Source organism: Lathyrus oleraceus, chromosome 4, assembly GCF_024323335.1.
Source record: "Lathyrus oleraceus cultivar Zhongwan6 chromosome 4, CAAS_Psat_ZW6_1.0, whole genome shotgun sequence".
NCBI classification, from domain to species: domain Eukaryota; kingdom Viridiplantae; phylum Streptophyta; class Magnoliopsida; order Fabales; family Fabaceae; genus Lathyrus; species Lathyrus oleraceus.
In genome coordinates, this window is record NC_066582.1 from 46,182,521 (window position 1) to 46,198,081 (window position 15,561).

The following is a 15,561-nucleotide window of genomic DNA, read 5'->3' on the forward strand; positions in this document are numbered from 1 at the left end:
ACATAAAATTCAAAAAGAGATCTTGCACATTCTTTAAAGTAGGGTGAAAAACCATATTCGTGTAGAAATTGGTGATTCCAAATTTTGTATAAGTGTAGATGAAGCTCACGATGAATCTAAAAAAGAGCAAATGTATCTTATTTTGAGATTTGTTGATAAATATGGTTTTATACAAGAGAGATTTTTTAGTCTTGCACGTGTTAATGACACTACATCTTTAACTCTTAAGCAAAAAGTATACGATATACTTTCTTTACATAACCTTGATGTCTCTAAGATTCGTGCCAATGGTATGATGGTCTAGAAATATGAGAGAAGAATGGAAAGGTTTACAAGCATTATTTATGAAGGATTATCCTTATCCATATTATGTTCATTGTTTTGCTCATTGATTGCAAATTGCATTGGTTATTGCATAAAGAGAAGTTAAACCAATTCATCAATTCTTTGATAAGCTAAATCTTATTGTGAATGTTGTTTGTTCTTCTACAAAGTTCCATGATGAGTTACAATCTTTCCAATTAGATGAAATTTAACATTTGTTAGAGATTGGTGAGATTGTAACTAGTAAACGTGAAAATAAAATTGGTACTTTGAGACGTACTGGAGATACTCGTTGGGGATCATATTTCTCTTCTATTAGTAGCTTGATAAATATGTATGAATGAACTTGTACTACTTCAAAAAAAAATTCAAAGGAAGGATTAAGTTAAGCTTAACATGGAGATGCTGATAGTGCTTACAATTATTTGAAATGATTTAATTTTATATTCATATTGCATCTGCTGAAAGAAATTATGGGTGTCAAAAATATAATTTTCGAAGACTTACAACAACAGTCTCAGGATGTAGTTAATGTTATGCATTTGTTTTGTACAACAAAAACACTTATTCAAGAATTGAGACAAGATGGTTGGGATGAATTATTTACTTGTGTGAAGTCTTTTTGTGCAAAATATGATATTGAGATTCCTGATCTTGATGATGTTCATTTAACAACAAGATTTAGACGACCTTATCTTGAAGAGAACCAGGTAACCATTGAGCATTATTTTAGAGTTAAAATATTTTTCACTACCATTGACAAACAATTACAAGAGTTGAATAACAAATTTAGTGAGCAAGCGATTGATTTGTTACTCTAAGTTGTGCTTTTCCTCCTAAGGATAATTACAAGGCTTTTAACTTTGATACTATTCACACTCTATTTGAAAAATATTATCCTATGGACTTCAATGAGCAAGAGAGGATTAATTTACAATTTCAACTTTGTCAAACATCGAGTTTAAACAATTTATCAACTATTCAAGACTTATGTTCATCTTTGGTTGCAACCGGAAAGAATGAAATTTACTATTTGATTGATAGATTGCTTTGCCTTGTCAAGACACTCCTAGTATCTATTGTCACTACTGAAAGATCTTTCTCGGCAATAAAAATTATCAAGACAAGATTGAGATGCAAAATGGAAGCTGATTTTCTAGGAGATAACATGACGGTTAACATTGAAAGAGAAATTGCTGCAAATATTGGATCTGAGACTATTATTGATGATTTCGACCTACTCAAAGACCAGAGATCATTATTATAAGGTATTTTTAAATAATAGTTTTTAATCATTTCATGTTCAACTTTGTCTTTATTGCGATTTAGTTATTTTATATACAACATAGTTTGAGTATTTGATTTATAAATTATATTTATGGCCATCTTAAACTTTGTAGTCTGGTTCCGCCACTGTGTGCCATGCAATTCCATGCACATGTGAAATTTGACATTAACATTAGTAACTGAAACCCTAATAAGGCCACATTAGGGTTTTTATCCATTTAAAAAAATATATGATTCGATATTTTAAAAAAAATTGAATAACTTTTGTTGTCTTATAAATTTTAGTTTAAAAAAAATTACACTGAATTTTTTCAAAATAGTTTTAAATGAAAATTTAGTTTAATTAAATTTTCTTAAAATGTTATTTTGACTATTGTATTCTTTCACTATAACTTATTTTAGATCTCAAAATAAAATATAAAATTGGAACCTTTCTTAAATGATTTTTATAAAAAAAAATCATTTTTGAAAATATATATATTGTAAAATTATATACTTTCGCCATGTTTTAATATTCAATAATGGATATTTATGTTATTAGTTGTCAAAATTAATTTTTTTATTTATAAAAAATGAGTTATTTTCTTTAGTATTTTAATAAAAGTTTTCACAAAAAACATTTTTTTTTAAAATACAAAAAAAATTATATATACATACATTTTTAATTATATTTTATATAGTTTTAGTTTTTTTATAACAATTATTAATATAAAATTAAATTTTAATATCTAAAACTATTAAAGTTTACCACTCACAACAAACAATTATATATATATATATATATATATATATATATATATATATATATATATATATATATATATATATATATATATATATATATATATATATATATATATATATATATATATATATATATATATATATATATATATATATATATATATATATATATATATATATATGAATGAAGATAGAGTGAAATTGTAAATGAAAAAAAAATACAAGATTATTTTTTTTCCTAAAAAATAGACTATGTATATGATTGTTTGATTTATTTATGCTAACGATTGAGATTTGATATATATATATATAGAGAGAGAGAGAAAGATTATGTTTCACAAAATAATGTATTGCATATAAAATGGATCTTTATATACTATATTTTTATAGCATATACATTACTTCATCTATGTTGCTATGATCATATATGTGTGTGGGGTTCAATACTTCATTAAGTTGAAGGAATTTAATAAATTAATTATAATAAAATACTATAGATTTGAATTAAGTTGTTTGAGATACGTGATTATTTGAGGCATATCCAACGGTGATTATAGATATAATTTATGAGCACATTGTAAATGGATTCCCTTGACGCGTTACTAGAGATAGATTTCTCTATATCTACAAAGATTAACCATTGACCCTTCATCTTCTAGTTTACATATCGATGAATCAAAATGAGATTTTACGGAATAGTTAGACCATCAACTTTGAGAGATGCAACTGATTATGGGTTAGTTTGGATCTTCTTGCATTTACTATATAACAGGCCACAAGCGTGTAAAGTTATATCCAAATAGTAAAAATATCGTTCTGCTAGAGGTTAATTAGATTACTGATATTACTCTCTCAATGACCAGCTAAAATGATGATAGTTTTGTTTTGAAATATGAAATATTTTGATTGATATAATTTTTTTTATAAAGGATTATAATTATTTTTTTATGACTTACTCATATAAATCTCTTATTTTTGTTAGGTTATTAGAATGCTAGTTTTTATAGAAATAAAATAGATATATAAATTATATATATCTCCTTTCACGGTATATGATTATGATTGTATCATGAATTAATGAATGACCTACTTTTGTATCGTAACTTGTTTGTTCAGGTTCCTTTAAGAAAAACTTCTTTTTTTATAGAGTTTTATATATTAAACCAGACACATTTTCGTAGCTTTGGTTTAATCGTCTATGATAGCATTTGTATTTATTTATTAAAGAATAATTGTATGGGTTTAATGGTGATGCACTGACAGTGTAAAAAAGTTTTACACTGTCATCCAATACGAATATAACATTTTACCATGTCATACAAGTATTTTAAAATTTTTAGTCTGACTTGGCGGAATGCATGATCGTCATTGGTTGACAGTGTAAAATAAATTTACACTGTCAATGCATCACCCATTTTCTCTAATTGTATATAAGTCTCATATCGATTATAATATATAATTAACTGTAATGATCCTAACCTAATTCTCTTACATGGTATCAATAGGGGTAAATATCATATCCTAATTCTTCTCAAACCTAATTATCTTACATGGTATCAATAGGGATAAATATCATATCATAATTCTTCTCAAAAGTCATTGTCGCCGCAATAGCTCATCATCTTGCATCGCTGTTGTCGCTGCTTGCCCTCCCTTTTACCATCGTCATATCCCTCTCTTCCTATGACCACGCCGCCACTAGATCTCCTTCCCTCCCTCCGGTCGCACGACCCGTACGTAGCACATCTGCCTCCTCCAACAATGACAGCAACATGGAAACTCTTCGTGGAAACCTCGACACCGCCTTCATCATCGTTTGCCAAGCCGAAATTTCATCTCACTCTCTCGTTGTTTCCAACATTGGGAATAATATTCCTATTATACTTGACATGGAAACTGATCTCTACTTCACATGGGTGGAGCTATTTCACATTCATGCCACTCTCATCAGGTCCTGCAACATATTGTACATTTAGACAAAAAGCCTCCACCACCTGTCACAGACCTCAATTATGACAAGTGTGCCACCTTGGATGCAATTGTACTTTAGTGGATTTATTCCACTATCTCTGTTAACTTGATAACCACCATCACGGGACCTAACTCCACAGCTTTTGATGCATGGAAGCGTTTGACTGACCTCTTCCAGGATAATCAGAATGCATGTACTGCCACTCTTGAGCAGGAATTCTCTAGAGTTTGCATGAAGACTTTTTCAAATGTATCTGCTTATTGTCAATGTTTGAAGACATTTTCTAATCAATTATTGGATGTCGGTGCTCCTATGAACAACCACTGCTTGGTCCTTCAGCTCTTCTCCGGCCTTACTGATGCCTATTATGGTATTGCCACCTTGATTCGATCGAGAAATCCACTCCCCTCCTTTCATCAGCCCCGGTCCATGCTCATATTATAAGGAGATGAATTAGCTAAGATGATGCCCACTGTGTCTCTCGTCGCTTATCATACCACAACAATGTTCTTCTGATGACTCATCCTAGAGCACCAATTTTCACTCTAGAAACCACTCCCGTCCTTGCACAATCAGAATCAGGATGGAAATTGTCATAATCATGGTGGTCATCACGGTAGCAACACACATAATTCTCCTCCTTGGCACCAACAACAATCACAACAGTAATATCCCTCTTACTAGCAGTGGGGTTGGATTCCACCACCATGGGCCAAACTCTGTGTTCGTCTCTTGCTTCTCAGTGGACTCACCCTTTTTCTCCTCCTTATCGATAAGGCATTATGGGCCAACGTCCTGAGGCTTACGCTCTCAGAGTTTCGCCAACACCCACTACCACTGCAGTTGTTATGAACAACATGTCTTTCACTCCTCTAGACAACACACTGTACATGGACTTGAGTTCCTCTTCCTACATAGCGGTGTCATAAGGTAATCTCTCGTCTTATTCTAATTTGAGTCACTTAAATCAGAAACTGATTGTTGGTAGCGGGCAAGGCATTCCAATTAAGGGATCTTGACACACAACCCTACCCACTTCCCATAAGAACTAGCTGTTGAACCTTACCCATGTTTTCCGCACATCACAAATTGTCAAAAAATTTATTTATGTGCAACAACTCACCACAGACAATAATGTTTATGTTTATTTTAATCTTTTTGGTTTTTCGGTAAATGACTTTCAGACAGGGACTCCACTCATGATATTTGATAGCCTTGGAGATCTCTATCCTTTTACCATTTTCTACTTGTTTGCTGGTCTTGCTTACAATATTTGGCACATTCATCTCGGACATCCCAGTTCTTTAGCTTTGTAGTCTCTTCATAGAAATAAGTTCATTAGTTATAAACCTTTGAATTCAAGGACAATTTGCGCTTCTTGTGTGTTTGGAAAACATGTTAGGTGACCTTTTGTTTCCTCCAATAATACTATTATGATGCCCTTCAATATTTTACATAGTAATTTATGGAGATCTCGGGTTTTTAGTTCAGATGGTCATCGCTATTACATTTTATTTTTGGATGATTTTTCTGATTTTTTGTGGATGTTTCCCCTAACCAATAAATCTCAAGTTTTTGAAATGTTCATTTCTCTCTCAAATCCAATTCACACACAATTTTCTCAAACTGTCAAATGCTTTCAATGTGATAATGGGCGGGAATATGACAATACATCTTTTCATAAATACTGTGATGCTAATGGTCTCATTTTAACTTCTCTTTCCCTAAAACTTCATCACAAAATGGAAAGGCAGAACGAAAAATATGCACTATTAACAACATGATTCACACTTTTCTCGCTCATGTATTCGTTCCTCCTTCATTTTGGCATAATGCACTACAAATGGCTACATATATTATTAATGGAATCATGCGCTTCAAATGGTGACATATCTTCTATATCATCATGACACATCTTCGCATCTTTGATTGCCTTTGTTATCCACTCTTTTCCTCCACTACCATCAACAAATTACAACCTTACTCGACTCCGTGTGTTTTCTGAGGGTATCCCCTTAATTATAGAGGTTATAAATGTTTTGATTTGTTACATAGAAAAAATAATCATCTTGTGGCATGTCATCTTTTATGAGACTCAATTTCCCTTTGCACGTATGTCCTCCACACCTGCCCCTACATACGACTATTTCATTGATGCTTTACACTTCTCCCTTATACATCAACAAACTCATATATCTCTAGATTCTCCACCAGATGACCTTCTGAGACAGTCACTTATACTTAACCCTCATCATATACTACCATCCTCCCTAACCACTACACTTTCCTCGTCCTCGAATCACCTAGATACCTCTCCCTTACCTACACCACTGGTCCATACCGCACCTCCTACCCGAACCATGGACACTCACAGCATGTGGAGAATTTACAAACCTAGGAAACTCTTTAACTTGTAAGTTACCATTGATGATCTGACCATCCCCCCTCTTCCCAAAAACCATAAACTTGCCCTTTCTGACCCTAATTAGAAATCTGTAATGCAGTCTGAATTTAATGCTCTTATTAGAAATAATATGTGGGATTTAGTTCCTCGACCTTGTAATGTTAACATGATTAGTTGTATGTGGGTTTTCCGGGATGAAAAGAAATATAATGGTTGTTTTAAGCATTACAAAGCTTGGCTTGTAGGTGATGAATGGTCTTAATTGTAGGAGTGGATTGTGATGAGACTTTGAGCCATGTGGTGAAAATTGTGACATTCGCAATGTTCTCACCATCGTTCTCTCTAAGTCCCAACTTATTCATTAGTTAGATATTCATAATTCCTTTCCACATGTTGATATTCATGAAACTATCTATATGCATCACCCACTGGGTTTCTGTAGTCCTCATCACCCAAATTATGTATGCCTCTTGCATAAATCTCTCTATGGTGAGAAGTAAGCACCACATGTCAGGTACCAGCGTTTCACTTACTATATCTTCACCATTGGATTTTAGAACATCACTTATGATCACTCTCTCTTCACCTACCAACGTGGCTCCGACATGGCTTACATATTACTTTATGTTGATGGCATCATCCTCGCCGGTTCCTCTCATGACCTATGCAAACATATCATGACGCTTCTTAGCTCCGAGTTTTCTATGAAGGATCTGGGACCACTGAGCTATCTTCTGGGTATTGCAATGACCATACATGTAAATGGACTTTTTCTTAGTAAAAGTACATATGCCAGTGACATTATTGCTCGAGTCGACATGGCCTCATGCAAACCTTATGTTACTCCAATTGACACCAAGCATAATCTCAGTACCTATGTTGTCACTCCATATGACGATCATACATTATATCAGAGTCTTGTCGGTGCTTTGCAGTATCTCACATTTACTTGTCCTGGAATATCCTGTATTGTCCAGCAGGTGTGTATTCACATGTATGCTCCATGCACCAAGCACATACTTGCATTGAAACACATCATGTGTTACGTTCAAGGCACCTTACAATATGGTTTGCATATTTATCCTTCTCTAATCGAGAAGATTATTTCTTACACATATGCAGATTGAGGTGGATGTCTTGAAACTCATCGATCTACTTCGGGTCATTGCATTTTTCTTGGTGAAAACCTAATTTCATGGTCTTCCAAGAGACAACCCATGCTTTCTCGTTCCAGTGCAGAGACTGAGTATATGGGCGTTGCTAATGCGATTTCAGAATCATGTTAGCTCTGCAACCTTCTCTTGGAGCTTCACTTTCCTATATCCCAGGCTACTCTTGTGTACTGTGACAATTTTAGGGCTATCTACCTATCCAGAAATCCTATCCAACATCAGTGTACAAAACACATTTAGATGAACATTCACTTTGTTCAGGAAAAGGTTGCTCGTGGTCAACCCCGCATTCTTTACGCTCCTTCCTGGCACCAGATTGCTGGTATCTTCACCAAAGGCCTCCATAGAGTTTTCTTTGATGACTTATGGAATAGTTTAAGTGTCTATCAACCTCCCATTTTGATTGCGGGGGTGTAATAGAATCTGTATTTATTTGTTAAAGAATATTTGTATATAAGTCCCACATAGACTATAACATGTAATTAACTGTAATTCTCTACATACATAATACATTCTCCTTAGTGTTATTCTCATACAATTTATTCAACTATCTCCCACTCTCTTACAATATATATATATATATATATATATATATATATATATATATATATATATATATATATATATATATATATATATATATATATATATATATATATATATATATATATATATATATATATATATATATATAGTCTTCATATTTCTATTCTCACACAGTTTATTCAAATATCTCACTCTCTTACAGTCTGTCCTTTTTGACTCGGGTATCAGCCTTATCATTTTAGTGTATCGACTTATAGCTAATGTTATCTCTAATTTTGTATAGATATATACAAAACAAATCTTAAAAGAAAAAACTAATCATTTAGCTTCTCGTAACATAATTTGAAATAAGAAATTACATTAGGCATTTAGTTTTGATAAATCTCACAATCCTAAGTGTATGATGAAACTAATTGCATAAATTAAAAGAGATCACAAATATAATTATTTATATAAATATATGTATAAATTAACGTAAGAATTAATAATCAATAGATAAATAATAACAAAGAGAACCTGAATTACTAAATGAAAAGTACAAAAATGTTTGTGCTCTAATGAAGTCTTTCCAGGACGCGTAAAAGGTAGAGAAAGTTAGTTATGTAAAACAATTATCTAGAGTCTAAGAGAGATTACAACTGATATTTAGACGACATCACAGTATGTCGCCTACTATGATGTGCACTAATTTGCCTTCAAGCCAAGACCCTTTAGTACAAAACAATAAAAGGAAACAACAAAACGGTGGAAAGATGAAAAGTTGAGACTCTAGGGCTTTAACAATCGTATTTTCAAAAATACGTGTCCCTAGTAAAACTAAAATACCACCGTATTTAGGAAATACAGGAAAAGCATAAAACCCCCTGTATTTCTAGCATATTTATGGTTGAGAGCATTTTCGGCCTACAGAAAATACGGTTGTATTTTAGAAACACAGGTCGCCCGTATTTCAGAAAAACGAATCACCCGTATTTTTGCTTGTTTCTATCTCAATTTCACCCTTTTATTGCTCAAACTTCCCATTTTAGATTCTCTTTCATTTGAACATGAATTTAAGCCTCTAATTCTCTTAAAACTCGTAAAACAAAGTAAAAATGAAAAAGGATGTAAATTTACAAATAACAAATAATAAAATAATGTACATAATTTGGTGCAAATAAATTCAATTTAACTTGATTTACCTTTCAAGTTTCAGAAAGAAATTCAACGAGATAAAAGGTCATGCCACAATGACTTTTATGGAATGACCAACCATGTTTTTCTGGGTCAGCCAAAAGCCTAAAAGTCAAAAACACAACTCAATACAATTCCATTCAAATTGGCCTAGCGTAAAAAAAATCACACATGATATTTAATGTACATCTTTATGATATCCATTTTGACTACACTTATCTTGAATTATGAACTAAATTGGGCGTTGGAGTGCTAACCTTGCAAATCCATCTCGCGTCGCTGCATCAGAGATCAACATCACTGATTCAATATTCCTCATCACTGTTATACACCAAGTTTGGTTCCATAACGGAACAATGGCGCCGTATATGGGAAATGACTTGTAATTCCCACTAAATTCCACAAATGGATCATCTTCGATCCAAGTCAGATCTCTACCAGAACCGAGAGAATGAGACTATCAACTCATATAGTGCAGTGAGGAGACTTCTGAGATATTATGATTTTATTCCACCTTGATTGATCGCCACCGGCGAGATCCATAACTTAATGAAATTTGGCGATGATATGTCATCTGTGCATTTCTTCTACACAACAATTGATACTTAGTTGTGAGGCAAAGATCGAATGGCGTTAGGATGTATAGGATGCATGAAGGCAATCAGAACCTTTAATGCATAACCATCCTTAGTTATCACCTTCGTCGTCACTGGCATAATGCAAATGAGATCCATCATAGATAGTGGAATTATCGTAACAACTACCGATGCAGCGTGATGGAGCAATTAAATATTTGTCAATTAGAACTAAATACTAACGATGCGGGGATCGATTAGCCTTCGATTATTCAATGATTATCCATCATAAAAGATAAAGTCTAATAGTGTCAATGGAAAAAGAGAGGGCGAGATAAAGGTCTTTTCGGCTCTTTCGGAATTTTGCGTTGGGGCACCATCAAAGACGCCGCCCTAATTAGGCATATCCTAGCAAGTCAAACGCCCCGGCTTCGCCTAACTGCTTAGAGATACTATAACAAGAAATGAAAACCAGCCTCAATCCATGCTGACCGAAAAAGGACGTATTGAAGAAACCTCCTTTGATAAATATAATCATTTCTCCAATTGCGATTTCGAGGTAAGCCATGTCGACACTAGGCCAACCGAATCCGTGAAGATATCCTTCAACATCCCTTTTGAACAAACCATCTGGAAGAAAACATCGACCCTAAAGTAAAGAAATAAAAGGGATAAACAACTCATCCAAACTTTTGTAAAAGGCGACCAATGACGATTATCCAGAGACGAACATGCCTTCATAGTCAAGGGTAGGAAAGGTAGCTATGAAGAAATTGGCCGCCATACATCACCCCTCAAATAAGGTATGCAGAAGGGACCCTTGGGGAGAAAGGCGTTGTCGATGGGAATCTAAAGAGGAGAATCATGCTTGTGGCATCAAGGACACATGTCCCTGCAAGCAAAGCTGACCGATAGACGCTTCCACTAAAATAATCCCCATTTTCCAGTTAGGAGAAGAATGAGTAAAAGAGAAGCAGAGTACGCATTCATGGAAACCTTATGGGCAAGATAAGTATTCCGTAAAGTTTTATACAATTACCATAATTAATTTTCTAACTATGAGAAACATTTTGAATGTAAAGTTTCTTGTAATCCTGCACACGATGGAAAAATACGCTCTTCCAAGATATATTCCGCACTTGGTGAACACGCTTCAAGCATAGTTGGTGCACCCCCTCTTATGAACTAGCCGCTCAAATATCATATGCGGTGAATCCTGAAGACGTCCTCCAGAAAGCAAGATAAACCTGGGGGCAAGGGAGAGGAACTTTACCTTTATTCGGGGACAGTTCCTAGTTAGGCTGGAGAAAGACACTAACTATTCCCGATTGGAGCTAGTAACTGCAAAACTTTTGTGTCATTTTATGTCGCTTGGTCGGGACTACGGAGTTCGATAAACATGCCAGATTCCAGAATCACGCATAGGACGAAAAATTCAAAGGTCTAGAGGCAATGAGCAAGTCTTGAAGCAATAGGAACATGAACCACAAATCAATCCAATGCTTGAAGGCCAGCGACCCACACAATGGAATGTAGGACTACAAAGAAGAAATAAAGTATAACATGCACCAAAATATAAAGAAAGTACCACACAGAAAGGTAAAAATATAAATATGGTTATCTTTGCAAAGACCTAACGCCCCTCTAACATTACAGTTAAATATAAAATATATAAAAAAAATAAATAAAAATAAGAAAGTTAAGCCTCTTCATTCTAAGACGTTGCACCATGGTTGTCCACCAAAGCCCCGTCTCGAAAAATTTGAATGGATCTATTTCCGTATGGTGAATGGAAACATCTAGACGAAGCTCTTTTGCCTGATCTAAATCCTCATGCACATTAGTCAGAGTTTGTTAAGGAGACTCCCAGATCTCTCCTTTAACTCAGCCACATGGTCGTCATGATCCCTATGATCTTTAGCACAAGAATCCCTCTCTAGTTGAAGGGTTTTCTAAGCATCGTCGACACAAAGTTTCACCTCTTCAATGACAATAATTTTTTATTAGAGATACTTATTCTCTCTCTCTCTCTCTCTCTCTCTCTCTCTCTCTCTCTCTCTCTAAAGAAGACTCCAAATCAGCGATTCAGGCAACTAAAGTTGAAGGAGATCCATGGACATTCGTCTCCTCCTGGAAATCCTCGACACGATGAACCTTTTCTTGGAGAGCACACATCTCTTCTTGAATCTTATAGCATTCCCCTCCATAACTTCACATTTCCCCTTTTAGGTATTATTTTATTGGAAGGATTACCCATAGCCAAGATGTTACCCCGACCAACAGCGGCAAGTGAAAACAAAGAAGTCGCACGGTAAGTATAAAAGATAGTATGAAAAATGTTCCATCTTGTCCTCCTCATGAAGATTTCAGAGATAGATTATATCCTCCTCAACCATGGTAACAATGGCCTCCTCGTGAATGCGGGAGATTCATGAAGGTAGTATCGCAAGCAATTTGAGAAGAGGGATGGTCGATCATGAAACAATGCCCCTAGAAATATGAGTCCGTTTATGAGAATCTTCCTCAAAAAGAGGACTATGGCTCTGATCCTAAAGTAGCCTTTGCAGCATAGGATGCGACAAGAGTTGTCGGAGGAAGAGTAGAAGCCCGAACTGGGGGACCAGTGTTAACACCTTGAGAAGTAGCAATGGCATAGACTTTATGAAAAGAGTCCATTTTATCTACAAGTATAAGCACACATGTTAAAAAAATCCAAGGACTCCATCCTCACAAAATATTTCTTTCCTCTCTGTGCGACCGACCTCAATTACAATGGCACAATTATCAATAGATTTCTTCCTCTGATAGGAAAGAGACATTTCTTTGGGGCCAAACACTTATTCATAGCCAAGTCCATGGTATAGAGACTCTAGATCCCTCTTTAGCATAACTTTTTCGACAGTAAAGGAATCCAGTTGGATGTTATACATAGGAGGCTTAGGACGGAAATGAGGTCAAGCCCAATATTTCAGAAACCTACCCTTATAAGAGTGAGAAGATTCAACAAGGCTAGGACAGAAGGAAAAGTGAGCCTCTTGAGTGCAGGGACTCACCTACACGAAGTGCCCTAGTAAATCACCCCAGTCCTCAATGAAAGGGCTGAACAAGGGAATATGTTGATGAAGCTCAAGAAGCCCCTGATCTGGGATATCCTTCTAGGAAGTGTGTTTAACTAGAAAAAATTGAAAAATAGTCGAGGATAAGGTTTCTAAGAGTTATACTTGGACCATAATTGTAACATCTTCATATAATCCCATGAACCTAGCTGAAGTTAAAAGGGGGCAACCATCAGGTACTTTAACACCTTCACCTCAAATTCAGACAGAGGCAACCACATGTGTACTATGGTAAATATACACTCATAAAAGGGGAATGAACACCCTTTAAAGGCGATGCATATCCTTTTTTCCTAATCTACCAGAAGGATCGACCAATCAGAACGACGACTGACCACGATGTTGGTCGCACTTACGGACGCCTGAGTACTTAAAACGAAGGGGTCCTTATCCCGACATCCACCCAATTGTTTATACTCACTTCAACCGGGTCCACTAGCGTAACCTCATTTAGGGATAATTCATCTACCTTAAAGGTTTCAAAGGGTTTAATCCATCAAACTTCATTCGGTCAGGCCCCACGCTCCTGATGGTCCTTGATGTCAGCGTCGTTGGGGTCTCGATCATAGCCACTTCGATAAGCCTAAACATATCCTTTAGCATCCTCCATGTTCATAATGGAAGCCTGCATTTTCGGAGTCAGCAAACCAATAGAAGTCAAAGTTACTACAAATTGGGATGAAGTTGACATGGAAACGACTACACGATTATATTTTGCATCATCGTCAGAGAAGAGAGCGTTGAAAAAAGAATCATTGGAAAAAAATCCTCCATCAGGAGAGCCTCTAGAGAGCCTCTTCGAATTAGAATTTTTGGTTATAGGTATGACCTTGGGGTTGATAGATTAATGATCAAATGGGAAGGATTCAAAGTAGAGGAAACTTCCATCCTACAAAAGGAAGATTCATCGCTCCCAGAACTGCTAGACAAATAAATAGGATTATCACTCATATTGGCTAAGATAAAGGAAATGTTGAAGATATGGAAAGGTTTGAGGTAAGAAGGGGACCTGATAAAGCAGAACCTGGCATGAAAAGCGAAATTCATGTGGGAGGATGGAAGCTTTGTTCAAGAAATGGCAACCACTCTAGAGAATACTCTTGAACAAGGAGGAGGAAAAATGCTCACAAATAGAAACCGATTCTCTAAGGTAGCAAAAAGTTCATTCAACACTCGAAAACCCTTATATATATATATATATATATATATATATATATATATATATATATATATATATATATATATATATATATATATATATATATATATATATATATATATATATATATATATATATATATATGCAAAGGTAATCAACATACCAGATCAACTAGAGTGGGAAGTTTAAGATCGGTTGTACTAAGGGGAAACATCATTCCTTAAGTTGATTACCCGAGGCCACGTGTAAAAGGATAATCAATGAAACATTTCAATAATAGAAAAGCATTTAATGTGCCTGTTGTCCATTACTTTTGCAACTGATCCAAGACTCTTCCACTTAGCTCTCAGAGAAAACGCCATTGCTAGAGGTCGTCCACAACATCAATGACATCCCCGACTAATTTACGCGTGACAAGCCTTGGGGTCAACTGTTTTGGACCTGCCAAAAGCCCTAAAATCCAATGCCCAACCCAATACAAGTCCACTCAAAACAACTCGATGTATAAAAAATATCACATGTAATATTCAAGGTACATTTTTCTAATCTTCATTTTGACCTTACTCATTTTTAATTTTGAAATGACTTTAGTAGGGTTGGAGTGCTAAGCTTATAGATCCTCCCCGTGTCGCCGCATTGAAGATTAATACCACTGATTCAGGATTCCTTACCATTGATATACATCAATTATGGCTTAAGATCGAAACACATACAAATATATACATTAAATTAAGTGATATGAAACGAGGCTTTTGTTTTAATGACAATGTCAATCTTAACCTTAACATATTTGAGTAGTAATTTTATTTTGCGGACTAAATCAACCTCTATAAAAATCCTATATAGACCTTCACTATCGATATATCATGAATTATTAATGAGTGAATAAATATTAATTAATATATAAAATGATCAATAAGTAATACTAATCAACATACACATGTGAAATCCAATTACCTATGAAATATTTTTCATAGCATATTTATCGCAGAAGTTCTCACAACTAGGTTGCACAAGTGAGACTTGAGATTGTTGCATTCTCATCTCATGCTCGAGTTGTTTTATTTTCATTCAGATTATTGACTTCTC

At 34.8% G+C, this 15,561-nt stretch overlaps 1 protein-coding gene across 1 annotated transcript; it reads left to right on the plus strand.

Annotated features, from left to right (window-relative positions):
* Positions 1 to 7,336: 7,336 nt before the first annotated feature.
* On the plus strand, positions 7,337 to 8,320 carry LOC127135930 (uncharacterized mitochondrial protein AtMg00810-like). The gene is made up of 2 exons (XM_051062554.1): positions 7,337 to 7,711; positions 8,165 to 8,320. Exons 1-2 carry the CDS (start codon positions 7,337 to 7,339, stop codon positions 8,318 to 8,320), a joined length of 531 nt encoding a protein of 176 aa, XP_050918511.1.
* Positions 8,321 to 15,561: the final 7,241 nt, after the last annotated feature.